General features: G+C 35.4%; 2 protein-coding genes and 1 long non-coding RNA gene across 3 annotated transcripts; 1 reads left to right on the top strand and 2 right to left on the bottom strand.

The window, feature by feature from the left end:
- Nucleotides 1-360: 360 nt before the first annotated feature.
- Nucleotides 361-7039, bottom strand: LOC113354239. Its single transcript, XR_003361739.1, has 3 exons — nt 6939-7039; nt 518-665; nt 361-398 (listed from the first exon to the last, which is right to left on the bottom strand). It is a non-coding gene; the product is annotated as an uncharacterized LOC113354239 (long non-coding RNA).
- A 10470-nt stretch (nt 7040-17509) lies between these two features.
- LOC113349692 (gamma-glutamyl peptidase 5-like) lies at nt 17510-20414 on the top strand. Its single transcript, XM_026593713.1, has 4 exons — nt 17510-17961; nt 19394-19546; nt 19650-19817; nt 19967-20414. Exons 1-4 carry the CDS (start codon nt 17659-17661, stop codon nt 20072-20074), a joined length of 732 nt encoding a protein of 243 aa, XP_026449498.1. The 5' UTR covers nt 17510-17658; the 3' UTR covers nt 20075-20414.
- Nucleotides 20415-21294: 880 nt separating this feature from the next.
- Nucleotides 21295-23258, bottom strand: LOC113349693 (uncharacterized protein C6C3.02c-like). The gene is made up of 5 exons (XM_026593715.1): nt 23122-23258; nt 22623-22676; nt 22405-22485; nt 22114-22286; nt 21295-21572 (listed from the first exon to the last, which is right to left on the bottom strand). Exons 1-5 carry the CDS (start codon nt 23138-23140, stop codon nt 21474-21476), a joined length of 426 nt encoding a protein of 141 aa, XP_026449500.1. The 5' UTR covers nt 23141-23258; the 3' UTR covers nt 21295-21473.
- Nucleotides 23259-23531: the final 273 nt, after the last annotated feature.

Raw genomic sequence — 23531 nt, forward strand, 5'->3', positions numbered from 1 at the left:
AATTCTCACGCAATCTCTGAAACGCGATATACATGTCCATCTCCTCTGTTTTGCTCTCACGGCTTATCCAGCCCAATTAGATCGACCAAATCACTTGCATATGACCTATTATCCTCTAGCAAGTCCAGCCCAAGAATTTACAGTGATTTAATCTCCATAAAACTCCTCAAAAATCTGAATCCTAAACTGCCAGGCGTGAAAGCTAGTTTTCCCGCCAATTTTCTTCTTTTGAATTTGGGAAGGAAAGTGACCTCCCCCTATCATGTGCTGTTCTCCCTTTAGCAGCTGCCTGGAAATAGGTCACCCCTTAGTAATTAGGTTACCCCTTATCCAAAGTAAGAGCGCAAAAACCACTCTTTAGCCAATTTCGCCGCAAAAGCTTATTTCTCCAAAAATACCTACAGGGACATAAAAAGCCATAATAAATATAAAATCGAGCACTAATAATATATACAATTGAGATTATATAAGACACATAAATGTGTCTATCACTGTTGATTCTCTGCCTTGTAGATACTTGATTGTTTCCTGGTTGTCTCCTTCAATCACCAACTGATGTATGTTGTTTGTGACTGCCCATTGAGTTGCTTTGAGGAGAGCTACGGCTTCTGTCTCTTCTGATGAGATGGTCCTGCTGCATCCCATTTCTGCTGCTTGGAATGTCCCTGTCCAATTGCATAAGATAAAACCAAAACCAGAGTTATCCATTTCAGATATCCATGAAGCATCACAGTTAATTTTATAGGAATTAGTAGCGGGTAGAGACCATACTATGTTTATGACTTTTACTATATTGTTGATTGGTTTGTTCTGATTTCTGCAATCAGGATGCCAATAAGCAAAGTGTCTAGTTATATCTGTAGCTAATTGTTCTGAGGTTCATTTTTTATTTTCAAAAATTCTGAGACATCTTTCTTTCCATATATACCAGCACTTGGTTGCTTCCAAGGCCATGGAAATAGAGTGTATGTTCCCTGTTTTCCATTCATTATAATGATATAAGTAAGATTTATGAGCAGAAGTATTAGCAGAAGTAGAGTTTAGAGGAACTCCCTGAGATTGCATTGGAGGTAAATTCCAAATAGCTCTTGCATATGCACATTCGAAAAAAAAGATGATAGATAGATTCTTCTGCTGTTTGACAGAAAACACAGTTGTTGTCTTCATCTATAGTTGATTTCATCTTAGTTTTAGTTGGCAAAGCATATTGCAAACATTTCCAGATAAAGAACTTGATTCTCTAAGATGTATCCATGCTCCATAATCCCTTCCAGAATTTCTTAGATTCATGTGAGACCACTAAAGAGGGGTTGATGAGTTTTGCGTATAAAGACTTGACAGTAAATTCCCCGTTTCTAGTTAATGTCCATCGTAACTTGTCTTTCCTCAGATGACCAGAGGGTTAGTGAACAGATTTATGTTAAGAATTTCTTGAACTATCGAGTCATCAAAGATATAATGAAGTAGCTGAATGTTCCACTTTTTTGTGTTTGGGTTTATAAGCTCAGACACAAGTGTTATGTGTTGGTTTGTCCCTTGGAAAATATTTTCCAGAGTTTCATTTCTGGTTGGAAGCCATCTGTCTTCCCAAATGTTGATGGCAGAGCCATCTCCTACCTCCCAAATGTTGTACTTCTTTATGTGAGCCATGCCTTGTAAAATACAGTTCCAAATCCAAGAAGAGTTTGATTTCTTTTTGGATAGGAGTGCACCAGTTTTTTTGAAGTATTTTCCTTTTAGGATCTGAGCCCATAAGTCATTTGGATGGCTTACAAGTCTCCATGATATTCTACTTATCATTGCCTGATTTACTTTGTTAGCTTCCTTAAAACCTAGTCCTCTATGATCTATAGGTTTGCAAAGGAAATCAAAAGCTTTTATGTAAATCCTTTTTGAATTAGTATGTTTCCCCCACCAGAAATCCCTTTGGATATCATTAATCCTTTTGGTAATCTTTTTTGGTAATACAAAACATTCCATACTAAATATAGGCATGCTAGAGAGCACTGATTTATTTAGAACTATTTTACTAGGTTGGGAGAGAATTTTACCTAGCCAAATCTTTATTATATGTTCCATTTTTTCTATGATAGTATCAAAAGCTTTAAGTTTTGATCTGTCGATGAATAAAGGCATTCCTAAGTGAGTTTCTTTTATATTGATTTTCTTTATTTTCATTAGTCTACAAATGATTCCTTGGTGTTTATTATGAACTTTCTTACTGAAGAAAAGTCCAGATTTAGTGAAATTAATCACTTGTCCCGAAGCCTTACTGAACATTTGTATAGCTATCAACAGGTTATTACAACTGTTAAGATATGCTTTTGTAAATAATAAAAGGTCATCGGCAAAGAAAAGATGTGATATGGGAATGGCTTTAGGGGTTAGTTTGATACCCTGAACTTTCTTTTGAGTTTTTAAGTATGTCAAGAGCCTGGAAAACACTTCCATGCAAAGAATGAAAACATAAGGGGACAGGAGGTCCCCTTGTCTTATTCCCCTAGTTGGTTGGAACTCAGTGCATGGGTTGTCATTAAGGAGACTAGCTATTGATGTTGTTGATATGCATTGGTAAATCAAAGTGCACCAATCCTCAGAGAAACCGAAAGCTCTTATAGTTTTTATAAGAAAGTTCCAATTGACCCTATCAAAGGCCTTGGACATGTGTATCTGAAGTCCTATATTGCCTACTTTGTTTTTGCTTTTTTTCAAAGAATGGACAATTTCATGTGCAACTATGATGTTGTCTGAAATTTGTCGAGAAGATAGAAAAGTTGATTGAAGTGGGGAAATGATGTTCTCTAATGATTTCTTTAATCTATTAGCTAAAAGTTTTGCAATTATTTTCTATGGAGTATTGCACAATCCTATGGTCCTGTAATCTGCAGGTGATTTTGGGTTTTTTATTTTAGGGATAAGAAATAAGAAGGTTTTGTTTAGATTTGTATCTAATTTTTTGTTTTTGAATAAATCTTGTACAACTGCTGCAAGCTGTGAACCTATGATGTTCCAGTTTTATTTGAAGAAACTTACAGGGAATCCATCTGGCCCGGGTGCCTTATTGGATTTTAGGTTTTTGACAACTAACCAAATTTCATCATAAGAAGGAATTTCAGTGAGAGTTATGTTTTCTTCCTGAGAGATAGCTGTCTTTATGTGAACAAAGATATGATCTTCATGGTAAGTATTTGATTCACTAAAAAGCTAAGAAAAATGTGAAGCAAGAACTTCTTCTATTTTTATCCTAGAAGATACTACCTTATTGTTTCTATCTTGTATGCAGTCAATGTGGTTTCTTTTCCTTCTTTTTAGAGTTTGGATGTGAAAAAACTTGGTATTCCTTTCCCCTAGAGCTATGGTGTTATTTCTAGATTGCTGCTTTGCTATCTCTTCTTGGGTATCATATAAGGCTTCTAGTTCTAGTATCTTAGTACCAATTATGTGTTTTGTTCTGTTTGTAGCTGGTCTAGCTTCTAGATTTTCGATGTTTCTTAATATCTCTTTAATCTTCTTGTTTGGTTTCCCAAAGATATCTTTCTTCCATTTGCTAAGGTTGATACCTGCATTAGCTATGTTTTCAATAAGGTTTAACACTGGTCTATTAGTATTAGTAACCCAGGACTGTTTAATAACCTCAATACATGATGCTTCTTTAAGCCATGTGTCGTAAAATTTGAATGTGGGAACTAAGGGTGCCCGAGAAGGGTTCAAAGTTAGGCAGATTGGCCCATGGTCTGAGCCAATAGCTACTAAGTTTTGCAATGATGCATGTTGAAATTCATCATTCCAATCTGCATTTGCCAAGGCCCTATCTAATCTTTGCTTAATATTGGTTATTCCTTCTCTTTTGTTACTCCATGTAAAAGTATTACCATTGTATCCTAAATCTTCTAACCTTGTTCTCTGTATTAGATTGAGTATAGGTTCTACCTTTTTCTTATCAAAGGGAAGACCCCCTTGTTTTTCTTCACTGTTAAACAAGACATTTAGGTCCCCTATTACCATCCACGGCATTGTGTTCAAGTTAACTTTTTGTGCTATGTCTTCTAAGTAACTCATTATCTCTAGCTTGTTCTCATATTTAGGTGCTCCATAAAAACAAGTTGAAAGCCATTTTTTAGCATTGAAATTGTTTTTAACAATGATGTTAATCATGTTAACATTCCATTGAACCACTTCAAAATGAAAACCATCCACCCAAGCAATTGCTAGACCACCATCTATTCTATCTGGGTCTACAATGTGGGTGTTAGGGAAATGGTTCAGAATTTTTTTCATCATGCTCCTCTGAGACTTGGTTTCAGATAAAAATAAAATGTCTGGTTTTTCTAAATTCAGCAGAGAATGTAAATGTTGTTGTGTTTTTTTCTGCCCACACCCTTGTGTGTTCCATGCTAAGATTTTCATGGCCAGAAAACACAGGTAGAAATTGAAAATGATAAACACCAGTAGCACAAACAATATGAGAGTAATCCCTAAGTTCAAAGATAGTCCTAAATTACAGTAATGTACTAGAACGAAAGATAATGTAATATAACAACGACAAATTAAGAGTGAAAACATAATATAAACTAACGATATGCTTGATTTTAAGATGACTAGGGGTTTTAAATACATCAGCAACAAATTACTCTAATCATGTATGCAATAAATTATAATAATTTTGTAAAATGTGACTAAAGATAAAAAAAAATGACTATCTTTGAATAAAGGTTATAAGTTAAAAAGCTTGAGTGGAATACAACCCTCTAGATTTTGTTACATGTACTCTTGTTGTAAAGTCTTATTTGTTTAAAAGTAGAAATCACTTCAGATTGAATCACCAAAAACATACACAGATTATGTTTTAACCGCGGATTGCCAGAATTTGAAACAGCCAGCCGAAGAAATTTTATGAAGAGATTAAGATGAGAGGAGATTTTAGAGATCAAGGTACTAGTTAGATTGAAAATAAAGGGGATGAAATAGGACTTACCTGGGGAGTTAATCAGAATAGCGGAGTTGTAGCATCAGGGAGTAGGCGTGGACAAAAAAAGTTTTACAACGTCACAGATGATAAACAAGAAAATTAATATATATGCCTATTAAAAGTGAATTAAGAATCAGATTCGAAGCTCCTAACCAAACTCTGAATGTTAACCGACCCCGACAAAAAGGATAATTCCGAAAGACGCTTGCCACTACCATAAACCCTTCTTTGCTATCCTAATCAAAACAAAAAAGACTTAGCAAGACTAAATCACCACCAAAGAAAACATCACAAGTCTACGAACCACCGAAGGAACTGAATTTGAATCCTACATATCACAAAGAACCACCTATTAGTTATACTCTAACATCCTTTTAAACATATCCACTCACCTTTAACAGATCTCAAAAGAACATTGGCAACTCTTTCACTACCTTCAGCCATATTAATTATTCAGATCCTATTCTCTGAACAATAAAACATACTAGATTTAAAAGTTTCAAATTAGTTTGCAAAGCACACATTTTTTTTTCCTTGTCTTTCCTTTTTGATTTGTAAACAAAAATAAAAACACAACCAACAGAAATGCGGGACGCATAATTGGTTTAGTTACTCTTCCGCAATGCCCAAAACCAGAAATTTCTCCTTCTTGTTCCGACTCAGGGAACCAATTTTTTTCACAAAAATCCATTTTTAAAATTCATTTGAAATTAACAACAATCTCTTTAGATTGAAAGGCTGAGAACTTTAAAGTACTTACATTTTAAAGAGGGCTTCCCCTCCAAATAAAGCAGCCAAAATTTCCTCTTCTTTTTTTTTAAAAAAGAAAATTTGAAAACCAATCAATAAAACCTCTACAATTCTAGCCGGGATTCATTGAAACAAAAGCAGGATAGCCAAGGGGAAGAAAGTGAGATATCGATTACATCAGGTACCAAGCAAGACCACCAGCAAAGGGGGAAAGAAAACTGCAAATAGCCTAGGCAAGGAATTCAAACTAGATTAAACAAAACTGTAGAAGGAAACCAATCAACATTGGCTTTAAAATTTCTACCTAAGCCAATAAGGATCCTAAAAACCAATTTATATTGACCTCGATTTAAAATCGTTAACCCTACTCCAAATAAACTTAATAACCCAACCAAACAGGGACCTAGCCTTTCCTGATTATGGTAGCCAGAAATATCAAGCAAAAGAAAAAATTAAGAGGAAAATCAATCCTATCAGAATTTAAATGAGATCACTTCAGATATGACTTCTGAAACCAAACGAAAAATCTTAATCATCCAATCAACATTGGCCTAGTTTTTCTGCTAATGCGAGCCAGAACAACTAGATAAAGATCTTAACTACTAATACTGAAGAAATTAATCAGTGTAAAAAAAAACAATTCAAGAAATTTCAGAAGAACTAATTTTTAATTTTACGACCTTAACCATGCCCCCATCTCAATCATGCAATCGACATTGGCCTAGCTTTTCCTGCTAATGCAAGCCAAAAAACAACTATATTAAAATCTAAACAACTAACTGGGGAATATCAATTCAATCAAATTAAATGAAACAACTCTGAATTTTACTTCATTTACCAAACCCATAAATTCAAACATCCAATCTACATTGGCCTAGCCTTCACTGCTAATGCAAGCCAGCAAACAGCAAGAATGAGATCTACCCTACTAAAAACAAGAAATTCATAGAAGAATATCAGGCCAATCAAAGGAAGAAAAAAATCAGCTAAAGATTTTCTCAGATCCAAAGAGAAAGAAAATGAAGAACATTACAGAAAAGACTCAATGTTACCCTTACCGCAACCATCAAACTAAAATTAACTACTCATCTGTGACGCAAGTCCATCCCCTTGTCCCGTCTTCTTAACTCATAAACCTATCTAATCCCCAGGCTAATCCTAAAGAAACTACTCCATTAGATGAGCATAAAAGAGACGAGGGAGAAAAAGTTATGCTTACCTGGAAGAAAAAAAAGTTAAACTGAGAGCTGGGATGGTCGACAGTCCAAGTCTTGTGCTTGCACCAGTGACACATCCCTGACTATTCCTTGCAATAGGAGCACAAGCAAACTTGCTGTCCTAGGGAGAAGCATCAACATTTATTTTGATTGTGTCTAAATGCTGGTGGGAACCAACTACGCTGAGGATTAGAAACAGCAGCTGTGACCATATGAGGTTGTTAAAGAAATCCCTGGAGGTTTGGCTTTTCCTCTTTCAACACCAAAAGAGTTTCTGGACTTCCGCAAGGACCATGGTTGGTAGTACTTTGTTGCACCCAAATTAGAAATATTTAATTCTGGACTCTAAAGTCAACAACCTGGGGTGGGGGCGCAGTTGGCTAGCGCGTAGGTCTCATAGCTAGAGAGTAATCCTGAGGTCGAGAGTTCGAGCCTCTCTCACCCCATAATTCTTTTCCATTTTAGGTTTTTCTTCAAGTACAACAGAGAGTGCGAGCCTGTCTCTCCCCATAAATGTTTTACCTTTATTGGTTTTTCTTTTACCTTTTTTGGCTTTTTCATCCGTTACAACACAAAGAAAAGTAAGTTTGAATTACTGGGATTTGCTCTTTTTTTTTTCTTTGTTCTTGCAGTCTTTTTTTTTCTTTTCTTTAAGGTAAAGGGATATAAATGGAGACGGTCTTTTATCAGGTTTTATTTCTTCCAAAAACAGAACTATGTGGTATTGTTAAACACCACTTCTTTTCTCAAAGTGCACTAAAGTTATACTCCATCCGTCCCTATTATATAGACCGAGAAGTTAAAACATCGTAGAATAAGAAATTGTTTGGTTTTCATAAATTTTCATGTTTTTACCCTTTGTCTTATTCTCAATACAATTTCCAATACAACATAAATAAGGTTATATGGATCAAAAGGTATCTTGGAATTAAAATTCCGCGTATTTACTGAGACTAGGAAAATCCAATATTCCGCCTATATAATAGGGACGGAGGGAGTATTATTGTATTCTCAACGCACGACACCAAATTCTTTATACATCCAAAAAAAAATGCCGATATAAGATATATCTTGCGTGATGATATTAATAATCTGAATTTGAAACACGTCAACACTAAATTTTTACGTATACAAATGGTGAACTTAAACAACATTATTTAATCCATGAAATTGGCCAGGTCAATTTGGGTCTACACAATTAGATGTAATTAGAAACCGCACTCTGTTTGCACGTATTGGTTTTGCTGCTTTCTTACGTTGTTTTTGGTATATTGTTGACACAGTTTTTGAAATGTACCTAAAATGCTCAAGATGTTATTTATGGTAAATTTCCATAAAGTCAATCACTAAACAATCACCATCAAGTAAACCAAACAAGCCAAACCTAACATTGTGTACATTACACTTGGCGAAGTTGAGGACAACACATGAATATCAACATTATTTAGATATATATCCACATCACTTATATGTCATAACCCATGAGTTTGGTCGAACGGTTTATAAGGAGATAAAAACATGGTGAGTAGACTTTTTAATGCCTCTTTTCATACAAAAAATTATCAAATGGTATCAAAATTATTCAATATAAATTCAATCTATTACAATTGAAACAATTAATTATGATGTGTGGGTATCAATCTAGTAACCTATATACAAAAAAGTAAGGCATTATTGACACATATTTATACTAGATGAATGTGTACATGGTATTGACCGAAATTCGCAACATTGTTAATGAATGTATCAGATCACTGGAAAGGGTACCAAAATCTATATAGGATAGAGGATTTTTGTTTTCGTCTTACATGTGTCTGGTACCCTTAACAGTGATCCGACACCCCCTGTTAGCAGCCATGGAAATTCGAGCTAATTCCAAAAATTACAGTTCATTTACGGTTAGAATTCGCAACGGTGATAACTGTTGGTCTCTGTTTTTTCTAGAGTTCATCAGTTAACCAACTTTTTTTTTTATTTTGAAGCATAGTTAGCAGCTGATATGGTGTTGTTGATTAATTTGAATCAAGAAGACTAATACGATACTTGATGGATTTTATGGATCATAAATGAAATTGGGGAGTGCATATACACGATTATGATCTCAAATTTGAAAATTAACGATTAATCGACTTTCACTTTAATGGAATTGTGATGAAATTAAAATAAAAATAAAAAAACTGACAAATTACATTCACCCCCATCGTATGGAAGGTCTCCCTTCGGCTGATCAATAAAAATTGATCGAACGCGCATTAGACCTTGGCACTTGACCGAGCTTCGTTGCTTCTTTGATTTTGGAGTGAGCTAGCTCGTCACGTTCTTTTATTTTTTCCCTAATGAAAGTCATATTCTCTTGCGTATGCATTAACATATTTTTTTCCTTTTTTTTTGTTTTTTCTTTTGGTATACAGTAATCCGAATTTATAAGAGATATAATATTCAAAACTATGAGAAGCCATGCAAATAATTTTCGTGCAGATTTTGTTTGTTTTTTTATATGTTTGGAAGTCAAATTGTGTATGTTTTAAAATACACCGACAAAAACAAATTAGAAAATGAACAAGTTACACTTTTCATTTCTGCAGTTTTTCTACGAAAATGTCTTAGACTTTGCTTGTTTTGACATATTCATGCGGTGCTTATTTAATGGCCATTGCTTCTTCTTTTCACTTACATAGTTTGATTCAAAGAAAAACCCAGAAAAACTTCTTTTTCTCCAACTCTATCAAGTTAAATCCTATCTTATTTTATTTTTTTCGATAATCATGTTAAATCCTATTAAAGAAAACGTAAAATGAAATCCTATTACAGCTATTTAACCTATATTGTAGGAAATGTTGGAATATTTTCAACGCCGCTAACCAAAGGGGGATCCTGGGGGCTGTGGTCGACCTGACAGGTCAGGTCGTGGGGGTCCAGGGGAGACCGCCCCTGGTGGGGGTTTCAAGGGGGCAACGCCCCCGGAAGAATTTTTTGAACTGAAGGTTTTATTTGGCCGATAAAAGCCTGTTCGAAAATTTCGAATCCAAAAGACACCATTGATGTCTGTTGATGAAGGAACCTGACGTTTCGTGAATAGAAACCTGTTGGCGAATAAAAACCTATTCCCAACAGGTGCAAAACCCTTTATAAATAGCTTCTCCCAGTTTCGTTTAACATATAAGAAAAATCAATCTGTTTTCTCTGTTTCAAAAAAGCATCATCAGAAATCAGAAATCTCTTTGTGTGTTCTTGATTGAATCAAGGGGTACAAACCTTGAATTCAATTTTTCGTTGCAGGGCTTTCATTGTATCCTGAAGGCAATATTTCGCATACCTGTTGTAATCGCCAATTGTTATTGGGAGGGTAGAAATATTTGTCTAAAAGAAATTTATACAAGCCTTGAAAGTTTTGGAGTGCAACACTTTCTTCTCTGATTCATTCATCCTTTGTGAAACCCATTTTTTTCCAACAGGAAATACCAATTGGTCATAAGAATAATATATTAGAGAGAGTCTAGTCGAATTGACCTAGTCAATTGTCTGTTTGGTCCTATTTGGTAATATAAATTATAGTTTGGTCCTAGGGTGATGTCATGGATGATGTAAATTTCATCTTATAGTGGCAGAAATACCCTTTTGGGACCATTACATCATCCATGACGTCACCATTGATATATTTGGTCAATTATCAAGAGAAAAGATATTATTTTCAGATTTATTTTCTCTCACCTCCATATTTTCAGATCTACTTTCTCTCTCCTCTTTTTTCTTCTCCTGTTGCTGCATAAACAATGAAGATTGTGTGGGTTCTAGGGTTTTGATTTTGCAGAGATGATGAATACGATTTGCAGAGATAATAAACGTCATGCGTATATCAAGATGATGAACAAGACGATGATTTTTTGACGAAGATTTTGTTTTCTCCCTGTTTTGATGCTGTTTGTGGTTGAAGATGATGATGAGCACGATGAAGATGATGAAAACGATGAAGATTTATGTTCTTCTTCGTCACTGCTGCTGCTACTGTTGAAGATGATAAATTTGATGAAGTTCATTCTTGAAATGAACTCTGTTTTTCTCCCTGTTTTGATGATGTTGTGGTTGAAGATGATGATGAACACGATGAAGATGATGAAAACGATGAAGATTTATGTTCTTCTTCGTCACTGCTGCTGAAACTGTTGAAGATGATGAATTTGATGAACTTCATTCTTGAAATGAACTCTGTTTTCTTTAGAAGATGATGATGCAAACGAATGAAGATGATGAAGATCTTGATTTTGATGATAAAGATCTTGTTATTGACGATGATAAAGATGACGATGATTTTGATTTTGATGTTGAAGATCTTGATTTTGTTGTTGAAGATCTTTGTTACTGATGTTTGCTGCTCGTGTTAAAGATGAATTTTTGTTGCTGTTGAAGAAGATGATGTTTTGCTGCTGTTGTTGAAGACGAAGAAGAAGATGAAGTTGATGATGCTGCAGTTCATTTTTACGAATGAACTCTATTTTTATCAAGAGTTCATTTTTGGAATGAACTCTGGTTTATGTAGACTTTTATCAGCAGTTCATTCTGACGAATGAACTCTGGTTTGTATAGGTTTTTATCAGGATTTCATTTCTGGAACGAAGTCTGGTTTATATATTTTTTTATCAGGAGTTCATTTTCTGGAACGAAGTCTGGTTTATATGGATTTTTATCAGGAGTTCATTTTTGGAATGAACTCTGTTTTTTTTTAGGTTTTTATATGGAGTTCATTCTGGAATGAACACTGTTTTTTTTTTAAGTTTTTATATGGAATTCATTTCTGGAATGAACTCTGGGTTTTTTAGGTTTTTATATGGAGTTCATTTCTGGAATAAACTCTGGTTTTTTAGGTTTTTATATGGAGTTCATTTTCTGGAATGAACACTGGTTTATATAGGTGATTTCTGAAAAAATAAGTAGAAATTAACAGGAGTTCATTTTGACGAATGAACTGCTACAAAAAAAGTAGAAATTAACACGAAAGTGTACTTTTATCCATTTAATATTTTTAAATAATTATGGACCAAACAGTAAAAGCGTTTGACCAAAAGACTAAACTGACATGGACCCATCTAAAAAAGGACCAAACGATATTTTTCCCACCTATATTGTACTATATTTAATTTAATTTTTGTGATTAAAATATTAGCTTATTACATGGGTCAACTTATTACAGGCGTTGTTTCATTGATTCAACCTTTTGGAATGTTAGGGAGGTTTATAAAAAATATTATCACGTTAGTATATTATTAGGAATGAATCTGGCCGCATTCAAGGTTTTTATTGGCATATAATACTGTTTGTGCATAGCTGATATTTCCACAATACAGTTACATGCATGCCTTTAGTAAATTACAGCAAACATTCTGCATGCCATACACACACAACGTCTATTTTTTTTTTTTTTTTTGGAAGTTGGAAGCATAAGTAGTCTATGGCGATTGTTATGGGCAGTGATGTTCATATTAAAAACTCAGACATCCCGAGGTATGCGATTATGCCAATGGACTCTTCAGCCTACATACACCCAGCAGGCCTCTAAGCATAATAATCTATATATTATAGATGATACTAAAGTGTATTTTGATACCTTACCACGCGAGGCCGGAAAGAGATAGTTTTCTGTTCTCAAATTAGGCTTTAGACTTTAGTTTTGGTGGGGGCGTTTTATGATGGGGACATGCGGGACAAATCATGTCTTGACATGTGTTCTTCAATTAATTGTTTTAACAAATTCTGTTACAAAAAATATAAAGGATAAAATATCATCAATTAAGATAACCAGTATTTTCATCAAAAATACACTTCTTTTATATATATTTGGAAACAAAATTTGATGGAATCAATTTATACCAAAGACACGTGTCAAGACATGATTTGTTCCCCATGCCCCCATCAAAAAACGCCTCCATCAAATGTTTTTCCGTTTTGATGGTGTCTTTCCGGTGTAAGTTTTTTTATTAAAAAAAAATTGGATACACGTGAGAAAAACATCACGTGCTTGTTCTTTCGTGATATACGAGTGGTCTAGTTGGTCTAGTTGATACTCGATTTAGCGGTTAACACGGTGAGAGATATGAGGCTAGAATCCAGACTACACAATCAATCCTTAAAACATAAATTAAGGCATGGATTATGAATCTTAAATTAGGATCATAAAGCTTTAATTTTGTGACCTCTATTGAGGAGAGAGAAAACTAGAAGTGAAAACTACAGGGAGACCCATTCTCCCAGACTTTTCTACTATGAAATCCACACTCAGAAAAACACAGGCGCGCACCCATTTTCTGGAAGAAAATTATTCTCAAACCCATAATTTCTGAAATTATGTTTCGTTCTTTTCTCTTCTTCATCATCTTCTGTGAGAAGAACACAGACGAGAAAAGATTCAGTCGAGTTGAGATCGATGGGGATTTCGAATATGTTGCAGTCAAGAATAAGATGAAGAGGAATTATAGCTTCTGATGTTCAGAACTTGGAGAAGATTCAGATATGATTATTAGCCGAGACAAGACGGGGATGAAGAACAGATTGATGCCATTGATTCCCGCTGCTGAGTGGCGAGGATTAAAATGTATTTGAGTGTTTGAGGGTCTGCAATGGCTGGAATTCGAATTCAAAAAGGAAGTTAAGATGGACACGGGATTCTGGTAAGAATTTATCAGAGTTTGATATGGTTTATGGCCAAAGAAGCAGCTAAAGAAATTCAAACTGTTGCCGTAACTTATTGCAGTGAACTAACGGAGGAGGATAAGAAGAGATTTGAGTCCTTCATTGGGTTAGGATGAATGGGTTTTGCTGAATTCGAAATAGAATTCAGTGAAGAATGAATCGAGAGAGGAAGTTGAACGAGTTGGTGCTGGAAACTGTTCTTGTTGCCACTGATATTGATGGTTTTTTCATGAATGTTTTCAGAGTTTGTATGAATGTTTAGTACACTGGGTTTGTATGTAATCCAAATTTGCGGGGAAGGAGATGGAATGGCCTTCGAAATCAAAAGCAAGTTGTATATCTGCATTACCAGCAAACTGCACGAGAAGTGTTTGTAAAAAGGCCTAAACGACCTCTGCTTCCAGCCTAGTCTGCTGTGACCAAGAATTATGAAGGATAGCAGGAAGCATGAAGAGCTCGAGAAGATCGCTGGTGATGGCAATGAATGTTGTTCATGGTTAATAGTGGGTTCAACGGAGCTGAGTTGTTGTGTTTCACTGATGGCAGAGAGGAATAATGGGAAGATAAGGAAGACTTGGTTCTCGCCAAGAGATGAGTTTGGTGTGGAACAGATATGTAGTGATGCTCGATAATGGAGGAGCAGAGCTTGCTTCTTATTAAGACAACAGTAGATGATAAGGTGTTGTGGTTGGATGGAGAGATGATAATGCACCATAATAGGTTTTGGTACAGTGAACAGATGAATAACCTGTTATGCATCTACAAAAATTGCTGCATAACTTGTCATGCAGTCCAGAAAATAGTTGCATAACACGTTATGCAACAACCTTTTTGTTGGTATAGAAACCAACAAAAAAAAGGACTGCATAGCTTGTCATGCACCTACAATAATATATGCATAACATGTTATGCAGTCATGAAAATGGATGCATAACCTGTTATGCATACGAAAACATGGCTGCATAATGGATTATACATCGAGAAAATTGTTGCACAATCCTTTATGCATCGAGAAAATAGATGCATAACCTGATATGCATCCGTAAATATGGATGCATACTGCATTATGCATCATTTTTTTATATGTACGGCTAAAATCAACCAAAACAATGGTTACATAACTTGTTATAGATGCATAACTTTGTTATGCAGATACATAACTTGTTATGCAGTCGAAAAAATGGTTGCATAATTCGTTATGCGTCTGCAGAATGTGTTATGCATTGTTTTTGGTGACTGCATAATGGTTAAGTATCAAATTTTCAAAAAATTTCCCTAAAATGAGGATCACCTCCGATTTTTTCGTTAAAAACAAAAAATTGATATTCTTGTTTGTACTCGTTGCGTAGCTCTTTTAAAAAGATTTCCAACGATATAAAATTTGTAACATTCAAAGACGCGGATTTTTACATATGTTATATCCAAGTTGCGTTGCCTATTATACCCCTGATGCATAACCTGTCATGCGGATGCATAATCCATCATGCATACATTTTTAAGAATTTCATATAATTATGGGTGTCACGGTACCCAAAATTAATTGTGGGCTTGACAATGAGAATATTATTTTTTCTGGGTCTCCCCCTGATTTCCCCAAACTAGAACCGAGGTGGATCCTATTAGCATCAAGATTAAAGTAGGTGACACATAAGGCCAGTAGGTGACAAATAAGGCCCACTAGAATTGGGTCACCCAATTAACTGATTTGGCTACACGTGTTTACCATGTCATTTGTTTTCTCCGACTACAGTCATGAATGAAGCAGGACCGTATAACGTCGATGAACAAAAACAAAGTGAATGAAGAGTCGTTGTTAGCGGGGGCATGGTATTTAACCAAAAATGTTTTTACGGTTAGGAATAACCACCTATGGCGATATTTTTATTTTTATAGCCACCTACCGCTAGGTTTTTGTGATGAACAATTTAAAATTTGAATACTAATCTATGACTAGAAATTCATTATTTTATATAATCATAGAGGTGTTTATGGCTAGGAAAATCATCTTCAACCTAGTTGTAGACCGCTCTGAAACTGTACACTGAATAGTAATTTTGACGAATCTAACCTATTTTCGTAATAAAAAATAACGAAAATTAGCTGGTTTATCGATCCTACCTACGGTAAGCCATGCCTGGATGTTGGATCGTTTGTTGAGGTGTTCGAAATCCTTAATTGATTTATTTATTATTTGTAGTTGTAGTCCAATTGATTTCTTGTTGATTAATAGCAACATAGTTTATTAGCTTTGAGGTAGGATTCATGGACACTCTTAGATGGACAAGGTCAGACAAGATTTGCTCTATTTTTTCCGCAAAACCCAAATGACAATGACTTTAAGTATAATATTTTGAGACAATGTTACTCTTATAAGACTGTACATTCCTACAAAAAATGAACACAATTCGAGATGTATAAAACGACCATCTACCCCTTTGAATATCAACCGTTCAAAGTTATCGGTTGAAATTAAGATCGGTAGATGGTGAGGTCTGCTATCTCGAATTGCGATCTTTTTTTTTTGTAGGAATGTACAGTCTTATAAGAGGAATATTATATCAAAATATTACACTTAAATTCATTGTCATTTGGGTTTTGCGGAGAAAATGACGTAAATCATGTCTAACCTTGTCCATCTAAGAGTGTTCATGGATCCTCTCTCATTAGGTTTATAGTACACGTTAATATAGTTGATTCAAGAATAAGTACCTACTTTCTTAAACCTTTCTACCCTCAACATGTAATGCCCAAAACCTTTCTCTCTTTCCTCTTCTTTCCCATTCTCTCCGAGAAAAGAAAAGAAAAAGGCTAGCCTTCATTAACATCTTATTCAGATTTTGCTCTTTTTTGACCAGATATGAGCAAGAGTTATTCTCTTTTAGCAGGTAGTTATTTGCATAAAACTATTTTTTCTATTGTTTATATGTCCTTGACATATTTCTTCGTATTTGCCATTTGGGGAGTTTTTCTCTTCTTTTTTAGGGTGATTTGTTCGAACTTTCGCTGATTCGTGGCTTGCTATTCTTGATTCAATAACATGATGATTTCATATTCAGTCGAAAGAATTTAGGCATCTGGGTATGTAAGATTACGAAAAATTATTCCTTTCTTTTAAGAGCATCTCCTATTGAAAAAGAAGAAAATCAGATTAAATAGTCAGAATCGATTCCAGATAATACCATCATTCTTCCCTGCTACATATACTGAAATTGAATATGGTTGCGGTTTATGGCTCTTTCTCATCCCGATTTACTTATAATTGATATTTGTATTTGTATTAGGATTTTAATTATCTTGTATTATGATGTTTTTGTTATTCTTGTAAACGACGGTGTAATCAAGATTTTAGTATGAATAAATTGAAGAGAAAGAAAAAAAAAAAAAATATATATATATATATATATATGTTTTTCTACGTAGATATATTAGTTTCCTCTAAAATTCCATCCCCCTTAAAACAGATTTCTAGAATGAACAAAAGCTAAAAACGAACCGTTCTTGAGGTAAATGACAACAGACAACCCATTAGCCTTGCAAAATTTAAATTTGGGGTAGCAAGTAGGGTTGGAACTTTCCTACTGTCTTGGACAGTTAAAGAGGGCCGTTAAAACTATGCTCTAATAATTGAGACAAAGTGACTGTGGCTGCCGGCCTGCCGCTGTAGTTATGCTGATTCAACAAGGACATTGCACGTGATATTCACATAATCTCAAAATAACGTGAATACGTACGGTTACATTTCTTTGTACCCTTGTTACTTACTATTCTCTTTCATTTATCTCAAAATCTCTTGAAAATCCTTCATTTAAGTAATTACGTAATAAACTCAAGGGCAGTTTATAAACAACACCCAATTAAAATTCATAATTTTATATATTCACTTGTATCCAGATTTATACTTCATTTTTTCCTATATAAAAAAAAAAGGAAACGGAGGAAGAAGAAGAACACAAGAAAAACCTCATTTGTATCTCTCTATCTCAATCTCAAATACAAAGGGGTTAGATAGAGAGAAAACAAAACAAAACACAACAGAGAATGGGAAGATTTGGGGTTTTATTATGCGCAGAAGATTCAGAGTTTGTGAAGAAGAGATATGGAGGGTATTTTGGGGTATTTGTTAGAATGCTGGGAGAAGAAGGAGAAACATGGGATATGTTCAAAGTTTGTTCCGGTGAGTTTCCAAAAGATGAAGAACTTGAATTCTTTGATGGTTTTGTTATCACTGGGAGCTGTAGTGATGCTCATGGTAATGATCTTTGGATCGTTAAACTTTTGAATCTTCTGAAGAAATTAGATTCTATGAAGAAACGTGTTCTCGGTATCTGTTTCGGTCATCAGGTACGAATTTCTTCCATTTTTTTTTGTTATTTTTATGCGAACAAAATTGGTTGGTAATTATCAAAATTTTAAGAAATTTCACTTTGAAATGAAGGATTTTATCAAATGGTAATGTTCGGAAAAAAAAATCCTGAAACTGAAACACATGAGCCTGTCTATGTTTGGGTATTTTGTTTACGTCGTGCATTGATTCTGATTAACATAACCAGTTAGTGCCGCGCGTTAGTTAGCGCGTGAGATTTAAACCCTAATAAGTCTACCTCCGTCCACTAGCTGGAGAGATACGAGAATAGGGAACAAACCTTATGATGCGGTAGACTTACGTGGGACAATCTGGTTGGCTGCGATGTGGCCACTTTCACTGAGTGACCGTGACGTGGATTTACAAGTAACAAAAATAAAATCAGTACTGTATTTTGTTCCATTTTTACTAGAAAATTATCTACTTAGACCAACATTATTGACTAGAATTTCCTTGATTTTTGGTTTTCTTTGGATAAGATCTTCCGCTTCAATTATGAAATTAGTAGATTCTATACAAGTTGATGCCAGTCAGGTCATGTCCCTGGGGTCCTAGGGAATTAGATTCTTGGCTTCTATTATAAGGATTACAAGCAACGACAGGTTACTTGAGTTTTTATTCCGTTACAAATTCATTAATTATCGATAATTCACATTTAGTGTGAAGATTTTGTGTAATTAAGATTTTCGTTACGATTCAAGAAGCTGATCCGGCATGGTGTATCCCTTTTATTTCGGTAATCAGAAGAGTAAGAGAATAAAAAGTAAGTTATTAGGCCTACTACTACTATTTTGGTACTAAGTTCAGAACCAATGACTATGCTCCGTTTCAAGTAAAGATAGGAGGAGCAGATAGGAATCTCCAACAACCAATAGAATAGATTGGTTTCATTTCATTTCATTTCACTTGTGTGTTTACTTTAGTTGCTGCAAGCTCATCATCATGTGCTCTTGTCTGGAATCGGATAGGACAAATGTTAATAATAATAAAAATAAAAAGGTTAATAAGAAGGCAAAGTGAACATTGTCAAAACCGATTTTATTAAAATTAAACTGTAGGTCTGGTATGTCTTCTTAGGAGGTATCAGAGTACTTGTTAACATCATCCACGAGTAGCTATCGTGAATCGTAGTGTTTATTTTAAGGTAAACATTTGTGGTGGACGCAAACGCAATCAACATTTCTGAATCTAGTCAAGTTTGATAGAACCTTTCTTCAAGCAAGATATATGCGCTACTAGTAGACAATTAGTCGTAACGTAAAGATGTCGTCTAGCATAACCACTGTATGGCAATATGGACGACCTGGTGTTAAAATTGTGTGTCAACAGGAAAATACAAATAAATAAAATTGGTCGGATTTTTTTCTTTTCTTTTTTGTGTAATTTTTAACTTCTGGAGTTGATATCCAGGTCTTGAGTCGTGCGTTAGGAGGTAAGACGGGAAGAGCTGAATCAGGCTGGGATATTGGAGTTACAAACATCAATCTTTCAACATCTTCAAGTATCTGGGAGTCCCTCAAGATCCCTACTACACTCTCCGTAATTGAATTTCACCGTGATGAGGTACTTCCTCATGAAATAGAATCCTTTATGACCAAAATCAGTATTTTGTTCTCTCTTTCTATTTTCTGCGTCTCTCAAATTTTATGTCTTCGTTTTTGAATAGGTAAGGCAATTGCCTCCATCTGCTAAAGTGATGGCATGGTCAAGCAAAACTGGAGTTGAGATGTTTATGTCCGGGGATCACATGATGGGCATACAAGGCCACCCGGAATACACCAAAGACATACTTCTTAACTTAATTGATCGCCTCCTGGACCGTAATCTCATTCAGGTACATATCCTCCTCATCCTGACCAAAATGAGTTCAGTTTGGCCATAATGCAGCTCGTCTTGAGCATTGCCCGTCACGGACGTGCACAAGTTAGTAGAATGTAAATATACTCGTGTTGGCTTGAGCCTGGTCTTGTTTGTATACCACAGGATTCTCATGCTGAGACTGCCAAAGCAAGTGTAGAGGCAACAGAACCAAGCAGGGAGGCATGGATGAAGCTGTGTAGGAGCTTTCTCAAAGGTCGTCTAGTCTTGTGATCCCAAAAGAGGGGGGGAAATGAATAAAGAAAAAAGGAATCAATCCTGAAAGTTGATTTCAAGTTATTTAAGATCAGAGTATGTAAATATTATTATTATTATCATCATTGGGGGAGGTTCATTTAGAAAATTGACAGATTAGTAATTTATGGATAGAAGGGGAAAAAAAGGTCAATGAACTAGTAGTAGCTCACTTTCAACCAAAACACCAGAACAGCAATTGATGATGACTAATTACTCTTTTTCTTCTTGTTGTTGTTTGTTCTTCTATTTGATAATTTTGAAACTTGATTAGTTAGTAATTATTTTTAGTTTCTCGAAATGTGTTCTCTTTGATGTCTATGCTAATTGGAAGAAGCCTGTGCTTTCAAGTTTCTGTTCACGCTTTAATGGTTACTGATCCATTGGAAAAGAAATGGGGAGTCTATTCTTAAACAAAAGAAGTCCTCCCGGAAACGATTAAGTATAGTCAGTGATAGCCTATTCTTATAGTTCGTCTCCGGATTAACGACTAACACCTGGCGTATTAGAGTTTGTAAGCTCATGCTCATTGATGTGTGATGACTTGCCAATTGTTCCAGACGATTCCTTTCTACAGAGTGATTGCATTGATTTTTCTTTTTACGTGTTGATTTACCCACCAAATTGTCCATTTCTATTCCAACTAGATATTGGGTGCAGGTTCCTTCAGCTTAAAACATTGAAACATTGATTTTGATTAATACATTGACCTTAAAGCAAGCACGGTAAACATTGATTTTAATTTTGTATTTGTCATAATGACAAACACAAAAAAATATATAAGAAACGAAATTGATTGACAAAACAAAGCTCTTTAACCATCGGTAACAAGACAGTTTCTTGCAAATTTATGGGCACTGATACATTCTACGTTCATGGAGATGTGCTGAAGAGCAAGATAAAATCCTTCTATCTCATAGGTGGTACAGGAGTAACAGGACACAAGAGCCCGGTACAGGACACAAGAGTCTCTGTCCTTCATAGAAAAAACTTTAGGTCGAGGACCTAATTACCAGGACACAAGAACTTGGGATACAAAAAAGAATAAATTCTAGGTGAACTTAATTGAACTGCCACCAGACTTACTTTTACAAAATGCTACTTGCTCTTACTATTGCTATGTATTTGAGATTCAATTTTCTAAGGCACAATGATTATTCAATGGAATAAAACAACACATAATGAAAGATTAAAAGATCTCTAAGAAAAATAAACTCATTCACCATATAAAAGAAACAGTTTCTCAATGAGTTGATAATTTATTAATGATGCAAATTTTTCACATTATCAATTCCAGCAGCCACTCATATCTAAATAAAAGTATATTGAATACCCCCAATACCAACCCTGAGCCAATCATATCCAATAAAGGAAAAACTCATATGCCCATAGAAGATCCTGAGCCTCTGCGGCATTCAGACAACATGTCCAAGTAAAACTGACACTTGCTGATATCACTTCCATAGTTGTTCAAGCACTGCAGAAATAAAACAAACAAAACAAAGTTAAGGATGTCTGCTTCACACAAGCTAATGTGCATATAAACCCAACAGAAGACTGATGCAGTCCAGTATGCATGATGATGCATGATGATGCAGGAAATCCAACAAAGTTAAGGATACAATGTGTTAGTTTAATCAACAACAAGCGCATCCTTAGTATACAACTACCCCTTGCTGGTAGCCCGGACATATAGACACATCCATCCATCGTTATCTCTATCCTAAGAATTCAAAGTTCTAAAATGCAATGCTATAGCTCACACATGGTGATAGAGAACTATAATTAAATTTAATACTAATTTGCAAATAGAAGATAACAGCCTTCAACTTTCCACCTATCGGATGGTCATTAGGTACTCATTCATATCATTTTTATCCCTTGCCAATAAATTAAAGCTAACACCGCGCCTTTTCTTTGTTTTTCTTGTATGCACCATGAATATTATGTAGGCCTGCCTAACATATCTAACGTAGCTAGAAAGCAGGAGCTCTTAGAACAAGAAGATATCTACTTACATCCTGGAAGGCCTTATTTTGGTTACCACATGCATCAGATCCACCAACACTGTTCATGGCTGCTGGGGCAGCAACAGCATCAGAGCCCACAGCTTCATGTTGAATGGTGCGAGGACCCATGATGGAGTCAACAGCTCTATGTGCCATGGCACTTCCACCCCCAAAAGCCATCCCTGGAGAAAAAGATCAAATAACAACATAAAATAAGAGATGGATCTCAGACCACAAATATCAATATCAAAAGTCACCTGCACATCACCAAGGCGGTGCAGTGTAAACAGCTTAGCTTACCCTGAGCAATGGTAGCACCCAGTCCTCCAAGCATGCCTCCGCCACTAGACTGAGCAGGAGCCGGGGGAGGAGCACGAGCAGCTGCATTTACGGACATCAATTTAACAAGTTCATAAAACAAACATGTCGATGCAATTACACCCACTAAGACCGAGCTCTAGATGTGCATCAACCACCTAATTCAAACAACTCAAGTAAAATGGATTCCATATAGATACCTGGCTGTGGTGGGTTTCTCACGGGAGCAGTCCTGGGACGGGGAGCAGGTCTTCCTGAAAACACAATTTCAGATAACAAAAACCACATCAGATGCCTAAATGACCAAAATCTCTAACACAGAAATAGAAAGAAGGCATACCCTAAAAATCGAAAAGCCCTAATTTTTCAACTCATAATTTGTTGTTCTAAATCCAAGAATCAATTGCAAGTACGCATATAACATGGCAAAAAAGCAACAAAAGGTGTTAAAAATCGAAAGCCCTAATTTTTCAGCTCATAATATGTTGTTCTAAAACCAAAAATCAGTTACAAGTACGCATATAACATGAAAAAGAATAAATTGCTGCTCGTCGAGATGTTAAACTACATCAACAAATGAAAATCATTTATAACAAAACATATCTAGGGCATAATAGTGTAAACCATGAACCAAAGTATTCGATTTTCATCCGTGTTTAACAGATCTATGAAATCACTGAAAGATGGGAAATAAATTACCTCCTGAACGACGAGCCATGGATGCTGAATGGAGTTTCTTTAGGTTTAGGTTTTAGGGAAGTGTTTGGGGAAAGTAGTTGACACGTACAAACTATTGAGATTGGATTGAGATGCTATAAGACCATTTCCCATCTGACTTTATGGCGTATTTATAGAGAGACGTCGCTTCTAGGTTCTTCGATCATTTATTACGTTGTGTGTTCGTGATGTCTTCCTGATCGTTGGATACGACTAGCAGGTCCAATATTTATGATCACACGGGTCTTTATCGTTCGTTGAAATTTTCCTGGAAGCATATTCTTCGGTGGTTTGCGACTATCCTGTTTCGTGAGATAGGTTGCTGACCAACGGATCAGCCAGAGTCAACGGTGGATGTTAATGGTGATGAAATTACAGTATGTCGCGAGAGC

This window comes from Papaver somniferum, chromosome 2 (assembly GCF_003573695.1).
Source record: "Papaver somniferum cultivar HN1 chromosome 2, ASM357369v1, whole genome shotgun sequence".
NCBI classification, from domain to species: Eukaryota; Viridiplantae; Streptophyta; class Magnoliopsida; order Ranunculales; family Papaveraceae; genus Papaver; species Papaver somniferum.

What these genes read in the sequence shown, in the direction of transcription:
- LOC113349692 (XM_026593713.1), top strand. Translation starts at nt 17,659, where the DNA reads ATGGGAAGATTTGGGGTTTTATTATGCGCAGAAGATTCAGAGTTTGTG. An exon ending in TTGAATTTCACCGTGATGAG is followed by an intron (nt 19,547 to 19,649) that starts GTACTTCCTCAT and finishes GTTTTTGAATAG; the next exon opens with GTAAGGCAATTGCCTCCATC. An exon ending in TGGACCGTAATCTCATTCAG is followed by an intron (nt 19,818 to 19,966) that starts GTACATATCCTC and finishes TGTATACCACAG; the next exon opens with GATTCTCATGCTGAGACTGC.
- LOC113349693 (XM_026593715.1), bottom strand. An exon ending in GAGAAACCCACCACAGCCAG is followed by an intron (nt 22,486 to 22,622) that starts GTATCTATATGG and finishes CCGTAAATGCAG; the next exon opens with CTGCTCGTGCTCCTCCCCCG. An exon ending in AAAATAAGGCCTTCCAGGAT is followed by an intron (nt 21,573 to 22,113) that starts GTAAGTAGATAT and finishes TTATTTCTGCAG; the next exon opens with TGCTTGAACAACTATGGAAG.